This window comes from Stegodyphus dumicola, chromosome 12, assembly GCF_044657685.1.
Source record: "Stegodyphus dumicola isolate Sdum_Otavi_A_Nest chromosome 12, ASM4465768v1".
In the NCBI taxonomy this organism is placed as follows: Eukaryota; Metazoa; Arthropoda; class Arachnida; order Araneae; family Eresidae; genus Stegodyphus; species Stegodyphus dumicola.
Window position 1 is genome coordinate 90,866,867 of NC_140779.1, and position 13,286 is coordinate 90,880,152.

The following is a 13,286-nucleotide window of genomic DNA, read 5'->3' on the forward strand; positions in this document are numbered from 1 at the left end:
TACATGAATTTAAAATAATGTTATTGTTATTTAACAGTTTGACCACTAATGGAAGAAACTAATGTTTAAAAATAAATTGCATGTCATCATAAAGACGCGCACTTAACAATGTTTTATTTATTTCATTTGCATTGAGACTTAATAATATTCATAACTCAAGTACTCATTAACTTCGAGTTATTAGAAACTATTTGCATATTATTATAAAATTTAAGTAATAAACGTAATCAAAATCGTAAAAAGAACCTTGTATTTAGCGTAAGTATAATGAAACACTCAATCGATTTCGAGGGCAGCTAAAGGTCCCTCCTCATCAGGAGAAAGAAATACCTAGAAAGAAGAAAATAAAATAAAGGAGAAGGAGTCTCAGAAACACGTGGTCCTTATCAGCACTGCACGTAGTTATAACTGGATTTTTAATCAGAGTTGCACTGGCCGCCTACTTTTACTGAGCCAGGCTATCTGTTCAAGCATAAAGGCCAAGAAAAATTAGCGAAGTTAAAATAGGGAGCGAGGGGCAAATGCGCCTTCACGCTCAAAATCTGTTTATTTGAAGTTCAGATTTGTAAATTTCGAATAATACTAAAGCATAAAACTCAGACATATGTGACATTGGGGAAAATTTGGTGAAACATGCACTGACTTAATTTTTTAGCTCTTATGTCTTGTATTGAAACTACATAATTATATTTCTATATGCTTCTTTGTAGCATGTCTTTTACGATAGCCTGAACAAATTCAAATAACTGATAAAAATTCAATATGCATGTGTTAATTATAGATAAAAGTTAAGGAATAATAATTAAAAAAGATACTCTCAAAAAACAACTCTCTCCTGTTTTTGGCGGATTAAAATCTATTCTATCCTAACTCATCAGATCATACTACATCTCTGCAGGAACAAAGGGCCGAAAGTGAATTATGAAACTCAAAGCAGAGCGTAGCAGCTTATTCATAGAATACGAATATGTAATTATACAGTAATGTAAACGCATAGAGTCATTATGATGTATACTTTTGCGTAGCATTATTACAAGTATTCTATCTTTAACTGCTGAAGAAATCATTCAAAAAGTATATTGCCCCATTTATTACAGACAAAGAATACTGTTTATAGAAGTACTTACAGGTACTGTTGTAAATAGTGCAACGAGGTATGTCTTATAAGTTTCTTGAGCATATGGCGGGAAGTCCTTCTTAATAGTTTTGAGAATTTGTGTTAAAGTTACAGAATATCTTTTTGCACATTTATATAAGGCACATTTCAAGTTAATTTGAGAAATTAGCTGTTAGATCATGAAGTCTTACCTTGTATCGTGAGTTGTATATTCTTACTATCTTCTCCATAATCGTTGAGGGAAGTGCATGTGAATAATGCGGAATCCTTTTTTTCAACTTTATCGATGACGAGTTTAGACTGTCCCCCGAGTGGCAGATCTTCAGAAATGTGTGAATACCTATGTTATAATTACAAGACAAAAGAATTCTTTTTGTTACTTAATAGTGCAAATGAGGTATGCAAGAGATGAATGTCAACTTCAGTATTAAAAATTAGCACAAATTTAATGTCTAATTGTAATTAAAAAGGCAAATGTTTCTTTCATCAGAACCCCCAAGTATACGAAGTTAAAATTTTTTTCGCATTTGAAATCAACGGGAAATAATTTGCCTTTTCCACTTTTTAATACTTTAGCAGGCAATTTATGTAAAAAAGCAGAAAATTATTCTGAATTTTTAAAAGTGTTTTTACGAAAATTGCAAAAAATATTAAAATTAAAATTATTCTATTATTAACCAACAGCCAGAGTAGTTTCTCATAAATTATACTTCTTAGTTTTGTTTCTGAAATTTTAATAATTCAAAAACTTCACATGCATGAAGAACATACAATTATTTGGTATTTTACCATTTATGCGTAGTTTATGCCTATACTTAACACAATCCCCTACATGAAGGTAACATAATTAGTTAGTCAGAACCGCAAAGAGGAAGGCTTATGACGACACTCAGACATCCGAATTGAAACATTATTTCTTCTGGCTACAGAACATCCTCTAGAAGCGAAAAGTAGAAGATAAAAAGAAAAAGTGCTCCAACATTCAAGTCAAATGCAGGGTACATTCGATTATCCGGGCTAATGTCGGAAAGCAGGTCAGAGATAAGATAATCCAAACTATCAATTTTTCTCTGTTAATTTCTTAAAAAAGTCACTAATTTTACTTCGGCTTCGAGAATGTTAAAATATTTGTCGAATTTCATTCTGTATTTTCCGAAGTGTTGTTTCATCACTGAATTCAAATCCCCTTTAATCGACGTCCAACAGAATTTCAATAGAAGTTAACTGTTATCTTGGGAACTAATGAAATTGTGAGTTCTGTGAAATCTTCTTCGCTTGCAGTTTCAAGATCACTCTCTGCCCTTTCTGTTCTTGTGACATTTGAAACGATATCCGCATAACTCAAGCATTGAACGCCTGGCTCATTCGAATCATTCCTCGATATTTTCTCAATCGACATGTTCGAAGAATTTTACCCTTTCGTCTTTTTGGCATTCAACTTCAGATATTGCCTTAACATATTCACAATTATATAGATCTCCGATTTCTATATTATAAAGAATATTTTTCATCAGTGTTTACCTTCCACCAGTCTTTTTTGCTCCTTATATGGCATTTAATATAGTCAAATTTTTCAGAATTTCCTTATATCATGATCATTCTTCAGTAAGAGCACAATGCCTCCTATTATATCCATATAGAAAGAATTGAACGAGATAATCGTCCAAACTAAATCTAAAGACTCAATTTAGCGGTATCCTATGGCATGCTCGAATTTGCGCGTATTTGTTTTTTAAGCGCTGTAGCTCATAACATTGAGTGTTTGTTCATGGGCAGAGTCACACACGGATAATCTGCACACCGGATAATCGCAGCCGGATAATCGAGAGTATACTGGAGAAATTTCCGTGAAAGACTGAATACATAAAATATTTAGTTATTTATTTATTTTAGTGGAAAAAGCTCTTTAATTGAAACAAGGTATTTATTGATAATTGTCAACAAATCCATTTAATTAGCAAAACTATTTCATTTACAAATTAGCCCTTGATTGATCCAGAATTTTAAATTTACGGTATCTGCTCCTTATATCACAAGACGCATAACTTTATGAAATGATTAGTGTTGCACTGCATGCAAAAGTATTCACTTAAGTTATATTTATTTATAATTTTATTTGCTGGAAGCTAAGCCAAAGATTATCGTATAAATCTTTCATGTCAATACCGTAACATCCATGCTGATGTAACATTTTATACACAAGTTAGAAGAAAATGACTCCTTTATAGCTGACTTTTGTGTAATATAATAAATAGAATTTTGTTTCTCAAAGCGACCTAAATATTGTAATGTAATGGATGTAAAATTTAGATATGCTGTCGGCTAATGTTAACTTAAAATGTAAAAAATAAAATGTAATTCCAGAAATAAGCAGAAATTATTTTACTGTATCAAAACTGTGTAAATAAGTTGTTACCGTACCATTTAAACCTTGAAAATTATAATTTAAATTACAGCTACATTTATTCTCTTTTCTAATAAAAGCAAATTGGATTAAAACATGCGAAGATAATTTAAATATAAGTAAGCATAAAGGATATAGAATTAAAATATTGTTAATTTTCTATTACAAGTCCTAACTTCTGAAATAAAAATTAAATATTTTAAGAGTTAAATAGCAATATTTGTCACCGTGTAATATGTCATAATTTATTCCATTAAATATTTCTAATACTTTTTTTAGTTCCTGAATTCTAGATATGGAAAAAAAATGTGGCAAAATATATGAAACTATTGCCCTGACTCAGCCAAATCTTTTCCCTCTCTCTCTTTCCACCCTCACAAATTAGATGTTTAACTTAACATTGGATCAGAATTATATGCATCGTCACTAAATCTAGGTTGGGAAATATGCAGCCTTATCCTTATAAAATACGCAGATCAAAACATCAATACTGCAATCATAAAAAATCATTTGAAATTTTCATTAGTTTATGAAGAAAAATTTAATTTGAGACATTAACACAGATTTAAAATGTGGTAGTTGTTCCGAAAATTCGCACGAGAGAAAAAAGTCATAGAAACATCGAGAAAAAATAATTAATATTAAAAAAATAAGAAAATACTTATTAAATATTTTTAATTTAAGGTTTTAAAAATAAATGCAGTAAAGAGTAAAAATTTATCTCTTTAGTTATTATAATTTTTATGAACACATATGATGAGAATTAAAATTTTGAGGCTGCTAACTATGTAGAAATTTAAGTTGAAAATTGCGAAAGAGGAATTTGAATGTAAAGTTTCAAATCCTACATTCCTGAAATTCTGTTCATAGCTCAGTGAATTTTTATTTTTATGCTCCATGATTTCGTACTTAATTGAAATATATAAACAAGAATATTATTGTAGTTAAAAATTTTTTTCGCTTTGAGTAAAGCTGTATAATTTAAAAAAATTAAGATAGAATGTACGAAATTAAAGAGAGGACATTTTGAACTGAGTAGATTAATAGAAAGGTGCACAAAATTGAAAATATTGAGATGTGTATTATATTTGTACACATAAGTTGATTAATAAGAGATTTAAATTTATTGGGAAAATATTTTCATAGGATAAATTATAGATTACCTTATAATTTTTACATTCTGATATCATGATAGCTAATCTAAATTAATATTGTTTTCACATTTCAGCAAAAAATTGCCCTTTTAGCTGACTTTCGTATAATGTAATGAAGGAAGTTTTATTTCTTAAAGCAATATATACATTATAGCAACAATGCATAGATTTTTAATAATAAATTTCGTCAGTTTTTATAGTCCATTGATGCTACAAAAATTGTCGATAAACATAGTACTTAAATTTTATTCAAATAGCTGGTAACAAAATGCGCTCATACTTTTATTTTCATGACATTAAAGTAAATACCTTATTCACGAAATAAAATTCGGATCCCACTTGTAAAAGGAAATGTAAATATTCTATATATTACAAAATAGTCCTTTCTAGGCATAAAAATTCCTCTTTACTTTGACAGTTAAATTAATCTGAACCCCACACTTGTCATCTTGCGTTTCAACTACTTTAATAAGAGCAAAATCAATATCGAACGAACCGTGATTCGGCAAGAGGATCTAAAATGACACCATTTTTCTTCCAAGTGAAAGACATAGGCTTGTCGCCCAGGGCTCTGCATTCCAAAGTGGCTCTTTCTCCTCTTCTGGCTGCCATCATGGTGTATTTTGAATGAAACTGAGGGGCACCTGAAAGTATAAAATTTCCAAGGAGTAATATATAAAAAACAATGACAATTCTAAGTTTCTCTTTCAAAGGAGATGAGTGCAAATACTTACAGAAACACCAATAGATTTCAGTTTGAAATTCCATAATATTTTTCTCATGCCGAAATGAGAAAAAACCTCAAAGAAAACCTCTTAATAGTATTTCCATTTCGCAGATTTAGTACCCAGGCAAAATAATAGAAAATATTGTGATTTGAGAGGAAACATTCCTCAGTTAATAAGCCCAAAATTCCCAAAATTCCTGTAATTTATGATGAAATATTTCTATTTTAAATCATATTAAATATAAGATTTTATGTAGTACAACTGTAATTTCTGGAATGCCAATTCGTAAAACTTTAAGCCTGTCAGAGCTGTTTAGCTTAAATTTGCTCCAGGTGTTAAAATGGTGTTGGTGTTGGTGTATTTAATTATGGCAAAGCACACTAGGGCTATCTGCCTAAGGGGAGGGATGCCTTCGTGGAGGACTTTCTAAGGGAAACTGGCTCGTATACACGTTACACATGGGGAAAACCACGAAAACACCCATGCAGCCAGCCCGTTCGCGGGATTCGAACCTCTGACCGAACTACCAGTGTTCAGCGACTTTACCGCTCGGCCGCTGGTGGGCTCCAGGTGTTAAAATGAAATCTGAAAACTAAGACAGCAGTTTCTTTTAATCTTATGATTTTTCATGCTTCTAAATATATTTTTCACTTTTCTGAATTTTAATGATAAACTCTTCGAGGAGTTAAACTGCAATTTTAAGTTCCAGATTATAATTTGTGTTCTTGCACTTTAAAAACAATTATATGCAACTGACATTTGATATTGATCTACACAGATGCAAGTGATATTCTATACATATTCTATACAGAGCTAGCCCATTATCCATAATAGTTAAAGATATCAATATTATGTATCACAACGCAACCGTCTTCATAAAATTTTTGTGTTGAGCCATGAGGAAAACGAATTGAATTTGGATCAAAAAACCTTCTTGTAGAAACATTTAAGCTGGCCGAAAGTTGTTGCAATGGCATTGACATCACGGCTTGAAATCAAAAAGTGAATTTATTTACTTACATCCGTATAACCGGTACTTAGAGGAATGCGAATTTTCTGCATTTTCAACTCTGAGAAGATAACTGCGCTTAAGAAGGTTAGCTTTAGATAAGAATGTGGAAAAAGAGATTATCGCGCTACTAAAGAGGAAGCAAAACAGTTTATTTTCTTCTTTCAAAATCGCTTAAAACACTATAATATTTAATTCAATATCAATGATTCTATTTACAATTAAAATGCAGTGAAGTTAAATAACTGGACATTGAATAAGAGAACTAGTCTTAAATATTTTCCTGCAGTCTGCTTATACAAGTTGAATATATATTTAAATAATTTTTATTTGGAATAGATAAATTCATCATTATTTTCTTCGATTCACATGTACTTGTCAATGGCGTTCGTATGACTAAAAATTGTGGAAAATAATTTAATTTCTTATTCAGCATCTACAAGTTCTTTTACCGAGAAAGAGATGGTTTACTTACTATGGACAGAAAGGCGGACGACTGTGCTGAGACCTGTTCCAATTCCATTGTTGGCTTCACATAAATAGTATCCCGAATCTGTTGTCTCCACGTTTCGGAAATTGAGCGATCCATTCACCAAAATGTGAACATGAGAGCTGCTGACTATGGTCTTAAACTTTTCAGGAGGTTCACCTAAAATGCAAATTGCAAATTTTTTAGGGGTTAAAAATGAGAAATTTTACTTACTAATAAATTTAAAAAAAACCTTGTACTTAATGCATATTTAAATTATCATACTAAATCCCAATAAACGAAGTTATTTGTAGTAAGGTTAGGCTAGAAAAGTTTTTCTAAATAATATGGCGACTAAGAGAGTTTGAAGACCAGGGAATAATAATTTATTCTGTGCTCACTTATAGCCTGACTCAGCACATTTGTTCTACTGTACTGATATCGTAATTGTTGCATCGCAGAAGAACTGGAAGAAATTAATTTATCATAACATAAAATGTTTAACGTAATCTACAAAACGATAGCGAGACATAAAAAGCAAATTATTTTATAATAATTAAATTCCTGAAATGTATTAAAATGCAACTGTACCTGAATTTCGCATGCGAGATAAAATCACATTAGTATAAATAATATATCACTTATTTAGTATAAATATATCACTTAGTATAAATAATAAGTAAAATTCAAATTTAAATTGAATTTCTTTCGGATTTCTCTATGTGGTTAGAAGAAGACTGGAGAGGGACAAGTGTCAGTCTCATCTTAGATGCGTACAAGTTTCCTCTATATCAATTTAACGATTTGCCTGATTTTAAACTTTCAGGCTCATTTACACGAGAAAATTTCATATCAAAATAGTATGCTATAAAAGTAGTGTGTTTTAGAAAGCGAATTTTGCATAGCTTTTGGCATTTTAATAATACGTTTGTTGTAACTACATTGTTTATAGTTTTAGAGGCATAGATATATGGACTAAGTTTATGTGCACTACTGCTGTTGAATGAAAGAGAATAAGAGGAATAGGAAGGGGATTTGACTGTATGCCAGATCACGTGCAGGCCACTATCAGACATGTTACCTAATCTCAGTTCCTCGATGAAAGAAGCACTTCTGGAATTCTTTGTTGCCAGAGTATCTGATTGATTAACTTACATGAAGACTAGTTCTTCGGCGAATGCTAGACAGAGCTGCAGTTCTGGACAGAGAAGCTGTTGCGCTAGCCAGAGCTACAGACAAAGCATTTTCTCCAGCCTCGTAAAATGTTACTTATACGTAGGCGCAACAAATCATCGAAACATCGGACGCAAGTTCTGAATTCAATACACACTACTACAGTACTCAAGATACTACTCTCTTCTGCTCAAAATACTGCTACCCCGCGTACAGGCAGGGAATATATAGAGTATCTTACCTTCGAGAATGTTCCCGAGAAAACCACTAAGCATGCGTTCTAGAATGTATTCGGTCCATTTATGGAAAATCGCCAATTATGTCGCCAAATCTGGCAACCGTAATACCGCTTTGAGGGGAACCTATCTTACCACCAGCTGGGCATTTCGCAACAATAATATATATATATATATATATATATACATATATGATTAGTTCTGATATGATTATTTTAATCATTGATCAGCGTATCTCCACCAGCATACCTGCTGCTTATACTAACATCCAACTACTTTAACTCGCAACTTGATTGCTCACAATTCCGTAACAAATTGATAGAAAATTTATTTATTATCAAGCATTATTTGTTTTTATAATGTTTTGCTATTTCTTTACTATGTTGCGTTGTTTTTCTACAACAAATAAATTTTTTATCGATTCGTAGCAGAATTGTGTTTAACCAAATTGCTAAATTTTCCTGTGGTTGCAAATATTTTTCCTCCGCGAAATAACTGCACATTTTGAAAATTTTTTACTTAAAGCAATATTTATTTAACCGGTTTCTGGAATGCATCATACAATTAAGGTCACAAAATAGCATGCATCTGCAGTTAATCTGCAATAATTGATGTTACTTGAGTTACAGATATTGATTTTTCGAAAACACGGTTAAGTATTTAGAACCACCATATGTCAGATAAAAATGTATCTGGACACATATTTTGAAAAATTGAACCGAAAGTTTGTGTTTTACGTAACGTAGTCCATTAAGTAAAATTAATTATATCGAGCTGTTCAACTTGTGTATTATTTTTAGAATTACGATAATGTTAAAAGATAAGCGGAAAGTTAAGATTAATATTTCATTTCTGGAATCAGTAACCAGATAATATTGTGTTAAGAAAGGTAATTGAATAATTGAGCTGGAAAAGGGCGAAGTTTAAAATTTTAACCTCTAAAAAGATAATATGATTTCGAAGAAAATATTTTCAAACATTTGAAGTCTTAGAGAGGGAAGAATTCCTATTTGAAACAAAAAAGAAGAACGGATTTTAAGCTTTTAGAAATTTCTACCTTTATTATAAGCATTTGCTTCGTTGAAAAAAATATACTATTACGTTTTTTTATTTAAATCTATTGAAATGTTTTAATTTTACCAGAGTTCAGCTTTTGGTATAAAATTCAAAAGTAAGTAACTGTCTTTTTTAAGATCACCTAACATTAAGTGTAATGTATAATCAGTTTAATATTTATTTATATTCTTAAAGTTTTATACATTTGATTTTTATGAAACATTCGTTTCGGAGGCCCCTCGCGCTGTCGAAAATCTGTATATTTGGAGCTCAGTTTCGAAATTGTAATACCTAGAAGGTAAAGGCCATAAAATTATGCAAATTGGTGTGATGTGCAATTTTATGGGAGTATAAAACATGCAAATGATCAAATTTTCTACTTCCTTGATCCAGTCAGTGACTTGTGAGAAAGGTTAAAGTGGTTCAAAAGCCGGGTAGAATGAACTTTTCTTCCGTCAGGAAACTTCAGATACGGGTGTAAAGGTTTGATAGTGTCATGTCTCGAGGAACTCGATTCCAGTAGATCGCTAGTAATAAGATATAACCTGCTGCAAACATATATCTAGTATGAAATTTCATTCTATAATTCAGATAATATTTACATTTATCATGATTGTTTTACGTCGAAATCTCAGTACTGTTAAGTGTTGAGTATTCCGGTGGTTTTAAGAACAACGATGAACTCGGATAATAGCAAGCGATGGTCGAAAGAGAATGCTTTTTTGGACAGCTTATCGGATTAAAAAACGACAACCGCGACATACAGCGAATGAATTTGGCTATCAAATATTAAACGCAAAAGATCCAATAGTGGCTACACAAGCCATCAGAACGTGCTTATACGATATTGGACGACCAGCAAAAGCTGTTCCATTGACCACAAACCACTCTCGAGTATTTAAGCGGTAGAGCATTCTATAATGGAGGACGATGATCGATGATTGATTTCGAAGCTATAAGCCATGAATAAGTCTTTAGACAAATTGTGTCGGCCCTACTCTTGGAATAATGATATAGAGTGGCTTAATATATGGTAGGGTGACTGCTCATCTCTTTCTTCCTGTACATAGACTGCTCAATATTACGTTGATTTTATCGTAGAGCCACTGCCATGACGATTCCTTCAAAATGTCTCAGATATTTTTTTTGGCACTACAACGTTAGGCGGCATGTGTCTGGCGCTGTGAATTATGCTGTACCTGAATCTGACGTGTAACTGTAGCCTGTAGCAAGCAATTCCAGACGTACGTTATTTGTTGGTTATTTTGAAAGGAAGGATTAGTTGCCAATTTTAATGTTTAACCTGGCCAAGTTTCTGCAGCGTGTGTAAACATGCCTCGGAGAATGGTAAATGACTTCATTGATATAATGCTAAAATGTGCTATGTGCGTGTTTTCCTGCGCATGGCAGTCACACTTCGTACTGAACAAATCGAGATTATTTACATATTTTGTTTCCAATTTTGCTCATTTGCGTACGATTAACATGTCTATTGATTCTGTGAATTTCATATTTTTGTGACCTTTTCTATCTGATGTCAAAATTTCAATGTTGAACAGCGTAATGTTTTATTTCTCTAAAATTGAAACGGTACTATTTTTAGACGGTTTGTTAACAACATAACCACTCTTTTAATGTATGAATTTATCTTGCACGAAAGTAAATTAGTGAAATTTAAATTTTAAAATAATAAGGCCACTGTATTGCATTTACCAACATGCAGATAACACTGTATTGCATTTACCACACTGTATTGCGTTTACCAACATGCAGATAACGTTCTCTTTTTGCAAGATGTACCGATAAGTATTACCTAATGCGTATAGTAAAAAACGCGCTTTTACCTAAGTTTCAAGCTGTTACACAAGACACCAAAAATATAAAGTTTTCTTTTACCAGATTTCTGTGAATATTATTATATTGAATTATAAAGTAGTAAACGTGAGAGATTCATAATATACAAAGATTTTTTATAATTTTTTCGAGATTTCTAGTAGTGAGGTTAGTATGGAAATTATTGAAAATGTTAATATTTTTCATTGTGTCTAGTGAAAAATAATCTGGTATAATTGGAAGGGTCTTTAAACCGAACAGAACAAACTCGCATCGTTTTACCATGGGTTTAATCAACTGATCTAAAAAGAAAAGTTTTAAAATGCTCTGGTACGTATTAAATTTTCTAAATCTAAAGTAAATAAATCTCGACAGCCTTTTTAGATATTTTAATACGTCATTTAAAATAGTTTACCATGTGTAATCTCTCAAGATTTAATCATTCACACAGATAAACGTATTACAATAGATATTTCCAAATATCTGTCATATATATAATATATGACAGATATTTGGAAATATATTCATATATTATATATATTTCATATATATAATATATGAAAATGTGTATTTGTCGGACTTATTGTACTATAATGTGCGTTTTAGCTAAAAAATGAAAATGCACTTCTTATTCTTTAGTTTCATTTAATTGATTGTGCATTCTTTATAAAAAATAAGACTACTGGCAGATAGTCTCAGTTCTTAAACATTTAATTATTATAATTTCTATATGGAAGAGACATACGTTATACTATGATGCTAGAAGAAAATATAACACTAGGAGAAAGAAAAGTATATTTAGATCATCAAGGTTTCATACAAAGCTCTAGTTCTCCGACTTTTGCCCTAATTCTAATTTTTTAGTTCCAACCTTCTCTTACGGTTTCCTCTGCTCTGAATAAATGGCGTTTTGCTCATTTCATTTTTGACCCATCTATTCATTTTAAAGTAATTTGGCATATACATCATGTGGCGTTTTGTTCCTTTTTATTCATTTTGCTGCTCCGGTTCATCTGATTCCTTATTACACCTCCAGTGCAGAATATTTAGTTTCACAAAAAAGAGAGATCAGTGTTAGTCGCCCTCTAAATTCAATAACATTTTATATGAAATTTACGCCAATCTAGTTCTCTCCAAATTTTGTAAGGTTTTAACTGTCGAGACATAAGGCACTAACTTGTTACAAATCATGTTATGTGATATTTGTTTAACATTTGCAAAGAGAATTTCAAATTCGAGTTATAAATTATGCATCGCTTTTACTGAATTACATTTGTCGGTATGCCCTGCTTAATTTACATATAAGCATTTTTGCTTTCAAGCTTTCGTCTAAGGTGATTACAAATCTGAGATAATTTGTTCTCAAAATCTCCATGATCACAACTTTTCTAACAAAAAGTAGCTTCGAATTATGCATTTTGTTACGCTTATTTCAGTTACAAAGTCAAAATTTTCCAATGGGCTCCACTGCTCTAAATGAGAGCTTTTCGTTTATTGAATTTTGCTGCATTCTGTGTAATCAGTGCATGCTATGGTTAAGAATGGCAGCTGGATTTATGACCAGGTGGTGTACACAAGATCTCTAATTTGTATGGAAGCAGTTCTGATAACTAATTTTTATTAATAAAAGGCATATTTCTTACCGTGATTTATTTCTACTTGAGAGCTTTGGTTCTTGTCTATAGCACTATCTCGAATTTCCCATGAAAATAAACTTTTTTTTTAGCATCGTAATGTCAGTTTTTATCTCATTTCTCTTAAGTAGTTTTAAGACCGTTCAATAATCTTGGATACCATTTTCCTAAGGCTTATTTTAACAAATCGAAAGCGCATAGGTTTATATAATGAGGGGAGGGATGCCTTCGTGGAGAACTTTTAAGGAAAACTGGCTCGTATATACGTTACACATGGGGAAAACTACGGAAACGCCCATGCAGCCAGCCCGTTCACAGGATTCGATCCTCGGACCGAACTACCAGTGTTCAGCGACTTTATCTCTCGGTCGCTGGTGGGCCGAAAGAGCACAGGATAAAATAAACTAGCGGGCAAGCCCGCCAGCTGAGCGGGCTGAAGCCCGCTTATCATTGTTCGTTTTTAAAAGATATCC

The 13,286-nt window shown here is 31.8% G+C and overlaps 1 protein-coding gene across 1 annotated transcript in view; it reads right to left on the reverse strand.

Moving 5' to 3' along the window:
• LOC118182361 (cell adhesion molecule Dscam1-like) overlaps positions 1–13,286 on the reverse strand; it is a 993,488-nt gene that overhangs the window by 322,775 nt on the left and 657,427 nt on the right. Inside the window, exons 11-13 of the mRNA XM_085806697.1 lie at positions 6,888–7,061; positions 5,172–5,319; positions 1,309–1,457 (exon numbers count right to left, since the gene is read on the reverse strand). Coding sequence (XP_085662823.1) covers positions 1,309–1,457; positions 5,172–5,319; positions 6,888–7,061 — 471 coding nt within the window. The remainder of the gene's footprint in view (positions 1–1,308; positions 1,458–5,171; positions 5,320–6,887; positions 7,062–13,286) is intronic.